The 16,711-nt window shown below is 31.8% G+C and overlaps 1 protein-coding gene across 1 annotated transcript; it reads left to right on the forward strand.

The window, feature by feature from the left end:
• Window positions 1-10,125: 10,125 nt before the first annotated feature.
• LOC132715797 (uncharacterized) lies at window positions 10,126-15,419 on the forward strand. The gene is made up of 5 exons (XM_060698864.1): window positions 10,126-10,259; window positions 12,410-12,503; window positions 13,397-13,456; window positions 14,574-14,682; window positions 15,181-15,419. The coding sequence occupies exons 2-5, from the start codon at window positions 12,465-12,467 to the stop codon at window positions 15,339-15,341; spliced, it is 369 nt and encodes a 122-aa protein (XP_060554847.1). The 5' UTR covers window positions 10,126-10,259; window positions 12,410-12,464; the 3' UTR covers window positions 15,342-15,419.
• Window positions 15,420-16,711: the final 1,292 nt, after the last annotated feature.

Raw genomic sequence — 16,711 nt, forward strand, 5'->3', positions numbered from 1 at the left:
AAGCATAATTCCGGCCGGACAGCATAATTCCGGGCGGAATACATGAATTTCCGCCCGGAAAATTTTTTTAAAATACAATTTTTGATAAGAAACATTTTTAAAATAGTTTCAAATGAAGTCAATTATTTATAATTAACATTAAATCTATCAGATGAAATGATTTTTAAGTGTTTAGGGCAATTATAAATGGTAGTGAAGTTTGCCACTATCCCGGTGGTGCAAAGATTTTCCGGTGGCTGTTATATTTTGTAGCTCCTAATTGATTTTTTAGGTATGCTGAGGATGTTTCCTAATTCAAATATGTGTTACCTATTTTGATAATATGTATACACAATTTTAGTGAGAATTGATCTATCGTTGTTTCAGTCTGGAATCCCTGTAATAAAAGTTTTTATGGAGGTATCGTTTAAATTATCTTAAGATTTTAATTTATACCATCATACTGTATGCGGATTCTATTAAGGACTCCGAAAACAAAAGTGTTCGGCCTTTCTTCAAAACCACGGAATGACGTACACAATGTAAAAAAATATGATATGAATAATTTCTTTGGAAATTTCTCTCTCTGCAGATTGAGTTATTAAAATAATCAATGTTATAATGCAAATTTACCCAAATAATGATAATAAAAAGTCAAATTAATTTACAATCATCTTTCCAGCAGAATCAAAATCAATGAAAACTGAACATTTATTTAAGAAATAATATATCCCAAACTGTGATTTTATTGCTCAATAACATCACTGTTTGGAGTTCGGATGCGGGGAATTATATCACGAGGGCGTAGCCCGAGTGATATAATGATGCGCATCCGAACGACAAACAGTGATGTTATCAAGCAATAAAATCACCGATTTGGATATATTATGTCGATTCTAACACGACATCAACAAATAAATGCTGCCCGTACATGATAATTAGCTAAATTGCGCCTGATTTGTGTCCGTACTTATTGTCACCGCGTCACATTTTTAGTGGTTACGTCACGTGTATAATGATTACGTCACATGTCTAAATATAGAACGTCAAACAGTGATTTTATAGCATAATAACACACACTTTCGGTTCTTCTATGTCCAATAGGGAAAATGCGTGTCGTGTTAGAATTCATTATTTTACATTTATATGCAAAATTAAGTCCTGTCTGCCACTTGACATCTGTAGCACAATGGAAATAAGTTGACCATATGTAATTCTTTTTTTATATTTTACCTTATAGGTATAAGTTATTATATATTTCTAAGTTAGTAACATTCTTTCAACTTATATCAATTTTATTCAAAACCATTGCCCACATCTATCGTCCCAAACCATAGTCAACTTATATTTACAAAAAAGTATTTGACCTACAAAAATATCAATATATAAAGTTGTTTCTACCGTCTTATTTTATTGACTATAGAAATAAATTGCAACCTTCTGTAAACAATGATATATATAGTCTCATCTATACATATATAAAACATAGATAAATATACTATACCTATATAAGAGATAATAAGACACGTCAAGTCCAGATTCTTTTATTTTCACCTACTTCTGATTATATACCAACATGCTTTTATGTGCGTTAGTCATTTAACAATGTACTGAACTAATTTAAACATTTCGGATGAAAATTGAAACAAAATAGTTGAGAAAACACTGTTAAAGATAAAAATTATTTTCTTTAACATTGACATAATGCGCATTTGGAAATACAATGTACTTTTAAAGGACTTAAATGATCACGCGATACTACAATTTAGCTGTGAACACGATACTTTATTGTTACACTAAAACATTTAAGCTATTGTGCTTGTATTATCGTTATACAGATCATTTTAAATAATATTTTCCTTGATTATATCTCATGTTTCGGTATGGTGAAACATAAGAAAAATAACAAGGAAAAAACTTCTTATACCCATCTTTATAACAATAGAGACACCTGGCTATGTTTAGTTTTTTCTGATACACGGTCGTAAATAACTTTTTTATGAATCATTTAAGCCAGTGTATAAGCTAGACTGTGCAATTTCTCTTACATTCAATACATGTACTTGATGTTACTTTCATAACTATAGATAAAGACAATTTTTAAGTAGTACAATCCCTGGTAATAGCAAAGAGCTATCTTTGATATAAGTCTCGACCAAAGACCTGAACTCGGCGTATACTTAAAATAAGCCAAGGTACGCCCCAGTAAAGCATATTTTCCTTGTTTATATCTCACGTTAAGTTATAGTGAAACAAAAGAAAATAACAAAGAAAAAACTAAACTTGTTACAAAAGGAAATAAAACCCATCTTTTTTACAAGAGAGACACCTGGCTATGTTTTGTTTTTCTAAAAGCAAATATTTTTTGAACTATTTAAAACAGTGTACACGTTACACTTCGTGTTATTTCTATTACATTCAATTTATGTACATTTGTACTATTTTCATAACTATAGATAAAGACAATAGTAGCACAATTAGCTAAAATATCCCCTAAATTCTTAGTTATAGCACAAAGCTATATTTGATATATAAGTCTCTGGCGATCCTTCGGCCAAAAACCGGCACTCGGCGTACACTCATAATAAGCAGAGGTACGCCCCTGGTGTCTGAGGCCGAGTGGTTAAAGCCGGTGACTTTAAAGCACTCACACAGTGGCTTCGAGCACATTCTTTCAATTGAGAAATATATCTAGCTTACATACAAAAAGTCAATAGTTCTACTTATGTGCCCGTTCGATTGTTCCTGAAATAATGCATGAAAGGGCACTTGAGGTCGTCTCCACCAGTAGATAAGAAAATTACCTTAAGATTGTTGGTACGACGTTAAACACGACCAACCAACCAACCAATCAGCCATTTTTTTATTATTTTTTTTATTTTTGTTAAGTTACCTTTTATTTTCTTGGTTACTTTCAGAATGTGGATTTGATGGCAAATTGATCGAAACCAGCGGTACAGGATCGGACAGGCAGAACATCTTAGCTTTGTTAATTGCCTTCTCCTTATACTCGCTGTTATTTTAGAATAATTATATTAAAGATCCTGTAATTCATTTTTTATGTTTTTATATCATAAATATAATGCTCAAATGAAGATTTATTAATGTTGTAAGTTCCAAAACGCATAATTTGTAAAAATATTAGCGAATTGACGTTTCATATTAATAAAGAAAGTCTAAGTCAAATTCTTAGATAAGAAATGAATGCATATTTTAAATGATTACATGTAATGTGTTAAAAAATATCTGCAGTACATATTTAGCAAATTCTTCGATGTTTGATAATTGTTTTAGAAGCATAATTATATACATATATAAAATTTCACTTGAGTGTTGAAACAACCTTAAATACAACATACAGGATCTTTAAAGTATCTTACTTACAAAATAAAGAAAATAAAAAGTACTATAAAAAGGGTAGTATAAAGCCTTGTCTTATAATATCTTATAAAATATTGCATTTTTATAGGATAATAAAGACAGTATAAAATATGTTATTTCAATACTCGCAAATATCTATATCATTTGTATATACACATAAATATTGTATGTAAACAGAATACAATTTCACGGAACGAAACATTAAAATTTTATTTGAAGGATTTTGAAACGATTAAATTGATTTGTCATTCACTAAAAAAGTACATAAGCATATTGTTTTTATAATGGTATTTTGGATTTTTTAATTCAAAAACTAACATTGCAAACTTTAGACGACAAGTGTGTATAGCTTTAAATACTGTAAAAAAACTGCAACCTTCAAACGTCCCTGTCGACTGTTACATAATGTGTTTTATTATTGTGCTGACCTCTACAATAGCTTTCAAAGCATCATCTTCTAAACTGTCTGTAGCATTATATGCAATAACATTTAAGTTTGAATGATCTTTTTCAGTGCATCTGCACTTATGATGGCTAGATTATAAAAATCGCCTGAATTGTGCAGATTCTGTTTTTCACTTTCGTATCCTGAATACATTATCTGCTTATACTACATTTATGTCTTACTACATTTATGTCTCGTATTCTCATACTTACAATACTGCACGTTTGTAACATCAATTTTTCAGCGGGGCGTCCGTGGCCGAGTGGTTAAGGTCGTTGACTTCGAATCACAAGCCCCTCACCGCTGTGGGTTCGAATCCCGACATGGACTTTGGATTCTTTCATGTGAGGAGGCTATCCAGCTAGCTAACGGAACGTCGGTGGTTCTACTCAGGTGCCTGTTCGTTCCTGAAATAATACACGGAAGGGCACCTGAGGTCTTCCTCCACCAATAAAGCTGGAACGTCGCAATATGACCTATACTGTGTCGATGTGACGTAAAACCAAAAGCAAACAAACAAACAAACATCAATTTTCATTGGGCAATCGAGACGGTCGAAACATTTAAAGACAGCTGAAATGTTTTAATTATAATTAAAAAGAGTAAACATCACAAATATCGACTTGCATACATATTAATCCTTTAAGTACATGACTGGTGACATGTCCGGAATTCACACTGTCATTGTCTGGAAGGGCGAATGGATCCTCATCAAGCATATAATACACACACTATTATAATTCGTATACCAGTTTATTGTCATCAAAGGAAGAAATTACGGGTTATTGATTCGTTGAAAAGTAGAAAGGATATATGGCTATGTATAAACGAATGTTTACTATGCAAACTTACAGTAATTGTTGGTTATACTGGCCCATATAACCTGTTTAATAACACTTAATAATATCGAGTTATATGGCCGGTTATTTGAACCAATATAAACGGTTAGAAATATATATGTAAGATTATATATTACCAGACTAGAAAGACAATGTATATGATATACACGTTACGCTTGTCCAATGAAATTCGGCGTTACAAACAAGTTGTATTATAACTAATCACATATCTCACATTAAAATAATAAAAAATGATGTATCTTATAATGTTTTGTTGTTTTGTTTTTTGTTGTTGTTGTTGTTTTCATAATGACAATTTCCGTGGGACTTGAGGCGCAATAACCCTGCTTTGTCACGTACAATATCTCGTTGAGACGAAATAACTATCAAGCTAGGTACACTTTTTCGTAAAGAAAGACGACATAACAAATCCTGCTTAGTACACGTAGACCGCACGCCGGTTATAATCGTGTTTTGAGTCAAAACAAGAAATATTTTTTTAAAAAGATACTCTGCCGAAGTAAAACTGGTTTATATGTTATTTTTAAGTTTTCTATACAAAAACTTCCCCTTTTATCCCCCCACCCAATTGAAATTACTCTAAATAAGAAATATGTACTGAAATGAACGTTTATGTATCAAAGATCTATTAAAGACATGTGCCTCAGAAATAAGTATTTTTTTTTCCTGATTTAGGAAGGTTAGTCATGAGCTTTATAACGCTCAAACACGGACTTCAATTCGGAGCACATTACGTGCCTATCACTTGAGGAAAGAATAGCTTTGTCTTTGTTACAAAAAGTAACAATATGTAAACAATATACTATATTAAGCCTATACATGTGCCAGGTATTTCAAACTATCCATTTTCATAACCTGAAACCTCTAAACACTATACGCTACTCGGAGTAAAGGAACTCCGCTGAGGTCAAAAAGCCTACAAACATAAAAATTTAAAAAAAAGATAAGCTGGGGTGCTCAAAATAGAAAGATATGCAAAAGATAGGTAAGAAATATAATCAGAAATAAATTAGAAATCGTATTTTTTTTGCTGTTCTTATTGTTATATGAGTAAAAAGGTCTACACCTACATCATTAATCAATCATTGATGTCGGAAAAATTGTTTCAAGCCCCGTCTTGTCAAAACACCTCAGTGTAGTCCCTTGCCCACTTTTATTATTCAGTATTCCAATAAAATGCAAAATGTAATAATAACTTGCACAGCCCATTTTATGATAATAGTATGACGGAATGATGTAGACGTTATAGTGTTGGACTTATTATTTAAGGAATTTGTCTAATTGGTTTATGCAGCCATTCGACAACCTTAGATTGGTAAATGCTTACTAAAAATAAAATGCACTAACCAATTTTGTATCTGAAATTTTTTATAAACGGCCGATTTACTAGACTAATTAAAAGCTAGCCGATTTAACAAAGTGAATGTGTTACAATTCATTAAAAATACTGCAATCATATTGGACAAAAATAATATCAAACAGAAAGAGTTTTTTTTTCTAGGTTAATTTCAGTATTTGTGTTGTTTTCATGTATATATTCGAACTCACTATACCAGCGGATTTAAGTTTTAGGTGACCACTAAAGATACCATCCGAAGGGCCCACAATAGTGGTTAGAATTTTTTGCCGAAATCATTTGTATGTACACTTCATTATGCTTGTAAAATTGTGAAATTGTACAATACAATACTCTTTATTGGTGAGTCATGTTACAAACATGGTAACAACATATAGAGGATATTGAATGAGTGTAGTTTAATACTTAATTTATTGAACGAGTTGAATAAAATCATATTATGCGAGTCTCTACACGAATATAATTTTTTTTTATCACATATATAAAATAAGAAAAGTAAACTGTTAAAATGCGTAAATTTTCAATGACGCTAACATTAGCGCGCTTTAAAGCTAATTTCTATAAAGCGCAAATGACGTCACGTCAAAGTGTTACTAGTATTACACTACTGTAGTGTAATATCGTTTTTATTTGTTTGGGTCGTCAGACCAAACAAATAATGGTAGCGAAATTTCAGACTCTGATGCTGTTAATTGCAAATGCCGAAAGTAGTCCGCTTTTTTGAAGCGGTTACTGCCCTTTATATGTACACTAACGCCGAAAAAAATTCAGGGGATATCACTGCGTAAAGATGGTCAAATGACAGGCGCATTAATTTTCAAGCAAAATAGTTCCCGAATGGTCAAAGATTTCTAATATTGATATACATGCCTATAGTAAGCTCCATGATTATTTACATCTGTGTTAAACAACAGTTAGTGTCGAAATAATAAGGGTTACAAACCCTAATTTAGAATAATATGGTTTTCTTCAGGCCGTTAACATATAACTTCACCATGACCAAGGGGTTCGCGCGTTCGCTTAGAATGAGAAAGGTCTGAAGTTCAAATCTGAGTTAAGGCAACTCATTTTTTTCAAATTGTTTAAGTCAAATAAACATTGAATTGAATATCAGTTTTGCAATTAGTCTTATATCCAATTTACTACAATTAAAACGTTGGAAAGCATTGGTGGCACTATACAAAAACAAACTGGTTTATAATCTCACAACCTTCACCTTTCTGACATACTGAGACCCAAACAAATTCAGCGCCTCTGTGCTTTGATTATTAAATGACTTTATTACACTCCTGCGCCGCGGTTTATGTGATATTGTCCAACAATGTTGACCTGGCACTTCATTAATTTCCGTAAAGGTCAGGTGATAAACAGTGGTATCAAACGAATATATCGATATCTTTATTAACTTCACACGTTAATGAGTTGTGGTGTATTGGTATAGATGCAGGACTACTGATCTGAAGTTCCCTGGTTCGATACCTTACCAACACCACGTTATGAGGACATATATGTACATTTGTTTTTTATTTAATTTTGAAATTAACTTTCAAGAATTAATTTGAAATCGTTTTACTACATCTGTTTTTTAGGATATCTTTTAAGTTTGTTTTTATACAATTTTATTTTTTATTTCATTACATTATCTTTAATTAATAAAAAGGACAGCACGTCCATAAAACAAATTAAAATTCATACACAACCAAAACTCAAAACGTTTTGCACGAGTTAAGAGAGAAATAGCAATTTTAAAATAAGAACAAAAAATAAAAGTGGCTGAAACAGGATTCGAACCTACGAGTGTGCGTCTATATTCTTAAAGTGAAAGCACTTTACGACTGTGCTAAGAGGGATTTGTAATTTAGATCATTTAACAACTGGTTATATACAGTCATATAGATTTACAATAGATTGTAACGTTTACGGAATTTACCGACTATGGGGTCAAATGCAAGAGTGCCAGGTCAATGTTGTTGGACAATAAAACAATTTATCTAAAATATTTACATTGTATATTGTGTGTATAATTATACAATAATCAATATTATAAACTAAATGCTATCTGAGAACTAAGACCACACATTGAAGTAGAAACAATGTCGTTTTGACATATCAAATATTGTTATGATGTTGTTCAACTTAGAGCATGTTATCGACTTTTCCTAGAAATTTACGTTTTATATCATATAAATAAATATCATGAAATGTAAACGTAATAATCATCAAAAGATATCGCAACATTATGATTTTGCAGTAGTTTTGTCCGCTGAGCAATATTGAAAGAACATAAGCTAAGTTAATAAAATAATGTTTGTTTGTTTATCTGTCTGGGTTTTACGTCACACCTAAAAGTATTGGTCACATGGCTTCTAGCTTCACTGGTTGAGAAAGACCTCAGGTGCCCTTCCATGTATTATTTTAGACACAAACATGCACCTGAGTACAACCACCGACATTTCATAAGCTAGCTGGATAACTTTCTCACATAAAAAAGAACACAAAGCCCCTGTCGGGATTTGAACCCAAAGCGGTAAGGGGCAATTTGTTTGAAGTCTAAGACCTTCACCTCTCGGCCAGGGACAACCCTGGTAAAGATTGTACCATTGGAATGAGAGAAAAAAACTTGCCTAGGACATGGTATTATCATTCAGGATTGTGATGTTAAATATTTTTTGAACACACTAGTATTGAGGGTAATGTTAGTATTAGTATTTGCTGGATTGGAAAAATACCCATGTCTCATCTTCAAAAAATACGCCAGAAATTGTTTATTTTTATGATACTTTAAAACAGTTCAGGAAATAATGTGATTTTTAATTTCTTAGAAATCCAGGCTATCCATTATCTATCGCATTGTGTATCATCGATTAACTTAAAAACACGAATATTGTAATTATTCATCATTATTCATCAAACATCTGTTCTGTGTCACTTCGCCATGACATGAAGTACTTGTCTTCGCTGATAAATACGTAAAATGTTGTTCAAATAAATGTAAACTTCTACATTTTGCAGGACATAAATATTCCGTTTTGTATGATTAACATGTAAATGGCACATCACTGCTTCATTATTTCTATTGACCATTTGATTGCTTGTCTATTATTAAATTGTGCCATAGTTTGTAAGGTTAGCCCTACTTGTGTTTCCTTTTTGTCTTTCTCTAACATATGCTCTCCCGCCATCTTTCCCGCCATAACAAAACATCGGCCTTTATCGTAAGTATCGGTCATTTCCGGAATGTTTTTTTCCACGATCTTCGGTATTCAATGATTTGTTACCGTTTAAAACAAAGCGATTGTAAATAATCTAATGAGAAAAAATCTTCCGTAAACTACCGAATTGCTACAATATTGGCCGATGTGACTTTTTGGCGAGAAAGCATTTCAGTTGTCACAATTAAGTACTTTATTCAGGGTTGAGCACAACCTTCGACTCTGTCGAATTGAAGCAGTATCATTAACAAAGATTCTATGCTGCAAGAAAAATGCGTTATTTCAAAAGTTTTGTATACATGATGTATACAGGATAAAACTCAAGATAAACTCTAGCTTAAAGGCACAAGCCTCCAAAATTCATAAAAAAAGTGTTTATTAATGTTATGATAATGGTTAATCCCAAATCACATACATTTTCATTCATAAAGAACATGGGTAGAAGACGCCACCAAGAATAAAACAATTTTATTCGTTCTCAAATTTGTATTTCCAGTCTTTTTAACATTCATGTGTATTGTTCTTAGATGATACGGGCCGTTTTATATTTAAACACAATGAATTTAGCAGCAATATTTTTTTTTGTTCAGTAAAATAAAATGAAAATAAAACAAATATGAACACGAGTATGAAAAAAATAAAGATGTAATTGAAAATAGTGTTCTAATGATTAATATAATAAATATAAGTAGAACAAGTTATTGATAAACATGTGAAAAAAAGTTGAAATGAATTTGTTTTTGTGTTAAAGCGAGGCTGATAAGCTGCAGTATTACGAGATATAGATATAGATGTTAACTATATAAATGTAAAGAAAATCAAATAACTTCTGCATTAATCTTTATGGTGATTGCATGTAAAGGATAATCATCATAATTGTTTAATCGATTTAACAAAATATCAGGGTTTTCTTATATTTGATAGCGTCATTATACAACAGCTGTCCGGGCATAAATATTACAAATAACGAGCTGAGCTATAATTGTGAACATTATTTTTCTGGAATAAGAACATCAAAACTTAAGGTTCGAGTTTAATATTATTTTATCTAATTGTTCAAATGTTGATTTTCAGTTATTTTCTAACGTAATTTAAAAGTCATTGCTACTCGTAGTATAAGTTGTATTTGTTCGATTTATTTTGTTACTATTGAATTATATTTATTAATTAGTGGTTTCCTACAAAGATAAAATATATGAGCCGCGTCATGACAAAACCAACATAGTGCGTTTGCGACCAGCATGGATCCAGACCAGCCTGCGCATCCGCGCAGTCTGATAAGGATCCATGCTGTTCGCTTACTAACCCTATAACAAGTAGAGAAACTGATAGCGAACAGCATGGATCCTGATCAGACTGCGCGGATGCGCAGGCTGGTCTGGATCCATGCTGGTCGCAAACGCACTATGTTGGTTTTGTCATGACGCGGCTTATATGTATCAAAACAGCGTTTCGGTTCTATCGTAATCTTTTTAACGTGCAGGGTTTTTTAAATCCCTTCAGCGTTTTAATAGTAATTATAAACTGCTGTATTACTTATACTTAATATGTAACTTTTGATACTTTCTTAATACAATAGTATTAAAAATCTGTTCACGCACGGTCAAGTAAAAAACGAAAATGCACTGAATGTAGTTCTCAGTTTTCGGACGAGTCGGAATTCTTCCTATTTTTAGCTTTAAAAAGAGAGAAAAAGTGTATAATAAACAGGACCTTCAAGTTTTTTTTTATAAATATTGGATTCATTTTCATCTTGTTGCATAAAAATTATCATATTTCACTCGTGGCTACCGCCACTCATGAAATATTTATTTTCATACCACTGGATGACAATAAATCCTTTATTTGTAGAAGAAACTTGAATATCCTCTATTTATCTTCACTTAGCTTTCAATTAGAATTTAATTCCTGTTATTCGGTACCTCTTAAAAGAGAAATGAAAAAAAAATGAAATATGTGTCTGCTAAACGTTCAACGATATTCTTAAATCAAATATAGCCAGGGCTGGGAATCAGAAATGCGTCGTATCATTTCGTACAAGTCAATATTTTCTTGGAAATTAAAAATCGGCTTTGAATGAAATATAAGTAAATGATGCAAAATTATAATTGGATGTTTGTGATAAACTCTGAAACGAGTATATCATTTTGTTTGTTTGAAAGGGAAAAAATGATGGATACCGCAATATGAACTGCGCCGTACAAAAAAAATTCTGGCCCGCTTTAAGTTGCAAGTTCGCTGTAACTTTTGTTAACAAAATAGTTATGCTAGCAACATACCAAATAAAGCGGAAAATTGTGGAGCATGTAAATACATATATCTGGTTTTCAGTCATTTCCAACAAAAAAAAAATCATGCATTTTTCATTCAAAGACGGTGGCTTTAGTTTACATATTGTAAGAAACGACGCAGTTCTGATTCCCAGCAAGACAGTTTGCCCAATTAAGTAGGAACGGGAAACAGAATGAATCCATGTCATATGAGGTCGTGACGAGAGAAGTGCAAGAACCCACGTTTTCTTAGTTGAGTGACTGACACTCGTGTTTATATGTGTGTATGAACCACTGTACTTATAAATTCCCATAATCGCATAATTCCCATAATCAGATAATTAATTTATGAGGGCCTCATGGAAGATTGATTTGTTTGTTCAAATGAGTTCTCCCGTTAAATAAAGTCTTTATTATTATTATTATTATTAATATCAAAAACGCATAATCGCCTAATAAATTTAATCGCATAATCGCATAATTCACATATCCGCATAATTTATGTAGTCGCATAATTGACGTTATTAGCATAATCGCATAATTCACATAATCGCATAATTAATATAGTCGCATAATTCACATAATCGCATAATTTATTCAATCGCATAATCGCGTAATTAATATAAACGCATTATTGACGTAATTCCCATAATTCACATAATCGCACAATTAATATAATTGCATTATTCACATAATCGCATAATTGACATTATTCACATAATCGCATAATTAACATAATGTACCTAATTTACATTATCGCATGATTTATATAATGCACATAAGCATATAATTCACATAATGCATACTTCATATAATTTTTATAATTGCGTAATTCATATAATTCAATATCACATACGTATAAACTTCTACATATAAATAATCTATATTGTATGTATATATTTTAGAAGTTGTGAACATAAATATCCTGACTGTTGTGACTTGTGTAATCTATTACAAAAAATGGCTCAAGTTCTAAGTGCACTTGTACTGTTGATGATGGTATGTTTATGGAAATTATTATATATTTATAAGTGGATTGACAAGTTAACTAGTTACGTAATAGAACGAGGCTATCCGATCTGTAGGAGAGGGGCGTACCCCTGGGTATTAATCACATTGCCGAGTGTTTTGATGTTCTTTCTCTTTTTTATCATAGTCAGATATAAAAACACGTTCTCTGTTGTCACAATACGAAACCCAAGAAAAAAAGGTAACCAGTGAACGAGCATCTGAATATGATATTTCTGTCGCTTTCACTTTCTCTGTTGTCACGTTATGTAAACCCCAGCAAAAATGAGCCAATGGGCGTGCTCTTACACCTGCACTCCAGTTAACGCACTGTGCATGTGTATGTATAATGTAATTTAACTTTGACACATTTTCAACAGAAAGGTCCACAAACTATGTTACAAATAATTGGTTGCATCATAGGGTGGAGACACTTTACCATTGAAAACGTGTAAGAGTTAAAACGTATACCTAAACATGCACTGTCCGTTAACTGAGGTGCAGGTTTTAGTTACTCGCACTCACTGTCTGACTATAGAGCATGCTCGTTGATTGGCTAATTGTTTCATGGGTTTACTTATTGCGATGACAGGAAAAGATATATCGACAAAAAATCATATTCAGATGTTCGTACATTGGTTACTTTTTTGGGTTTAATAATTGTGTCTATAATTCAAAAGAGAGCAAACATCACAACACTCGGCAATATGATTTATGCTCCTTCTATAACTTCAATTTGAAATAGTCTCGTGTTTCGAAGTATATTTGAATGTTTTGTTGTTCTTGTTGGGTTTTTTTAATTATTAATTCAACTTTACAAAAAATAATTTCGTCATATTTGATTGTACGTTTACATTTTGACGAATGGTATGTTGAAATTTCAGACGATTATCCCAACCGTGACAGCAAACACAGATCAATGCGTGGGCAAATCGTTCTTTCAAGTAAGTTGGCATTCGATTCATTATGGCTTTTTTTCTCAAGATTTCTCAAGCACGCGTGTCTTAAGATGGTTGTATGAATGCTGGTTGTATGATGTAGCCTTTATTTCGATATTGTAGCAACTAGGAGTAATTGCTCAGTATTTCTATGTTGATCAATAACAAACATACATGTACATTAATGAGTGATTGAATTCTAGTAAATTGGTAATATATTGACCCTATAAATTAAATTGGCAAAGAATAGGATCTCTTTTTATAACATTTTATACCCTGTCAAACAAACTATCCGTAAACCCTATCAGACTAATTTTTGTTTTTTCGTTGAAAATCGTATTCTAGATGATCATTTAATAATAATAATAATGATAATAATAAAATAAAAATAATAATAATGAAAATAATAATAATAAGGTAACAAATAAAGGTATACATATCTTATTTACAATATGGCCTTCAATTTAGCAAAATGAAGAAATCCACAAATATGTACACACATATAAAAATAAAAACTACAAACATTTAAATCGACAGACATATGAATTCATCCGATTTTTTAAAATTCTTTATGAAGAAAATATTTTTTTCATATTTCTCTTAGAACAAATTTTGTCGGAGACGAAGATTTTTGATACATAAATGCAAATCTTTTCATACTTGCTTTATTTCTAAAGGTTCTTTTAGCATATTTTGTTTTAGGTCTTACATGAAATTATGTTTCTAATAGTAGTTGATTTAAGTATACTGTATATGTTTCATTTTTCGAGAACACTAGGATATCAGAAATGTAGGAATTGTATTGATTTAAAGAAGTATTACTGTAATGCTTTCCCGCCAAAAGTTTCTAACATCGGCCAATATCGAAATACATCGGTCATTTTCGGAAGATTATTTTTCACTTATTCAATAATTTTTAACCGTTTATAATCGGAATTTAGTAAAAAGCGTTAAGGATGAGTGAGCAAATAATTTAATGCCCAATATTTCAAAACAAAAACACGTTCCGGAAATGACCGATTTGCTACGATATTGGACGATTTTAGAAACGTTTGACGGTAAATTGTCGGAAATGTAAGGTAAATGTTGGTATTAATAAATCTTATTTTTATTTTACCTTCAGCCTTGTGGAGATGGTGGTAGATGTGTATGCCCGAACCTGAATAAAATCACCGAACTTAATCCTAGTAAAATAAGGGTGTGCTCGGTTGACACAAAATTCGTCTGCAAAAGTAAGTAATACGCGTTTCAATTACTCATTTTCATATACAACATATTATCATATCAACGTATTGCGGCTAGAGCTCATAACATAATTTCAAGTAACCCAGAAAAAGAGGTTACCACCACGTTTTAATGTATGCTACATGTGGACGCATAACAGCAATACACTTCTTGCTAGGGTCTAAACATTTTTTTTGTTATTCTTATATCATTTTGAGTCGCATGGAGTCGAGGTCGCACGCGAACAGGCGAAAATTCAGCGCTATTATCGTTTAAGCGTTTGTGTAATCAAGAACAGAAGACTCATTGCAGCTTATATATACTTTAGACATACATTTGCCCATCTAATCAGTTATACATACATCTGCAGAAATAATAGAAAATATTTGTGTCGGGTTTATTGTCATACCAATCCTTAAGTTGTATTATTTTTTCCATGCAGAAATTTAGTTCTTATAATTCAATATTTCAGGTTACTTTTAACAAGTTACTTACTTTATTTTCAGGGCCAGAATGTTTAAGTGTAAGCGGCAGATTTCTCGATCCTAAAAGGACGACAAACGGTGATTATCTGCATTGTAATGATGACACAGAATGTGGAAACCATTTCAAGTGCACGTTTAATTTGTGTTGCCCCGTGTATCAGGGAAAGTTTTCTCGAAAATAATTACGGAAACTTCTCTCATATCCAATAAACTGACCGGAATGTAACAAAAACTCTAAATAAAATACTGTACAAGCATTATTTTATATTTTGTTGTTTTCTCTCTATTTTGTCGCCAAATCAGCGTTGTTTGTGCCGTGTGGAGGCCGTAAAAAGTTGCCCCGTACATTCAATCAAGGGTGTTACACTTCCGATCCTTACTGATCGTGTAGCACGAAACTATTGTTGCATGCTTGTGGTGTTCTATTAGTTGTTTCTATTCGACTATTTCAAGTTGGATGGTCCCAGTATTCCTCACTAGAATAATGTTTAGTCACCCTTAGGATATGGACATGCTTCTTAAATTTGTCTTTTGGGTTATCTGTGATATGCAGGCTTCTTAACCTCTGATCCCTTTTCAACATTCCATCTTATATAGTTTTGCCCATTATTTTCTCGATTAGGGCACACGCAATTTTTACTCTGGGATGTTTTAAAATTCAAAATTTCTTGAATGTAATAAAATGAAATGTTAATTCGGTAATATCTTTACAAATAATGTTGTTGTTTTTTTTTTTTTGTTTTTTTTTTTGAACGTACAGTATTGATAAATCATCATTTGAGCATCGTATTTATAATATAAAACCATAAAAAAATTTGAGTTAAAGGACCTGTCATTAGCAATGCATTGTCAGTCTGTTAATATTTTATAATGTAAAACTTAGTTATTATGTTTTCATAAATCATGATGATTTCTAAGAATACATGTACAGTATAAGGTATGTTCAAGCTGCGTTTAATTAATTTTATAAAAAACAGAAATAGCGACATTTCATTAATAAATTGGGTTTATCATCGACTCCAGATCCTACTTTGGTGTCCAGACAACCAAAATGAGTTTTATAATCATAAAAATTTGCAACTTCATTGTAGCGAAATCGGAAGTAAAATTTCTGTTTGCATGAGAAACTCCGCCTTCGGATCATTCGTACATCAATATACAAATATGGATATAAGTAAATGTAGTTGTCCTAATTTAACGGTATATTTCTGCATTGTAACGGATGTTGTCTTCAAATTTAATCTTTTTTATGAGTTGATCACTTTTTTTCTGAACGCCAGGCTTAATGTACCGTGAAGCTGAAACGGTTAACAGTTTTTGCACAAGTTCCGGATAGCAACTTTAACACTATGACGTAGTGCATACACGAGCTGATTATATATAGTCTTCATTTGCATGTTAAAATTTGTATATGAGCTTAAGTGTTACCATGGGGTTTTCCATTTAAAATCCTAATTTATGAACAATATTTAATGAGATTTACAACAATGCTGTTAAAAAGGTTAATGAAACTGCAGAATGTTTGGTTTTAGGCCAACGGTAATATATCTTT

Source organism: Ruditapes philippinarum, unplaced genomic scaffold, assembly GCF_026571515.1.
Source record: "Ruditapes philippinarum isolate M1 unplaced genomic scaffold, ASM2657151v2 ctg4961_1_1_1_1, whole genome shotgun sequence".
Taxonomy (NCBI): domain Eukaryota; kingdom Metazoa; phylum Mollusca; class Bivalvia; order Venerida; family Veneridae; genus Ruditapes; species Ruditapes philippinarum.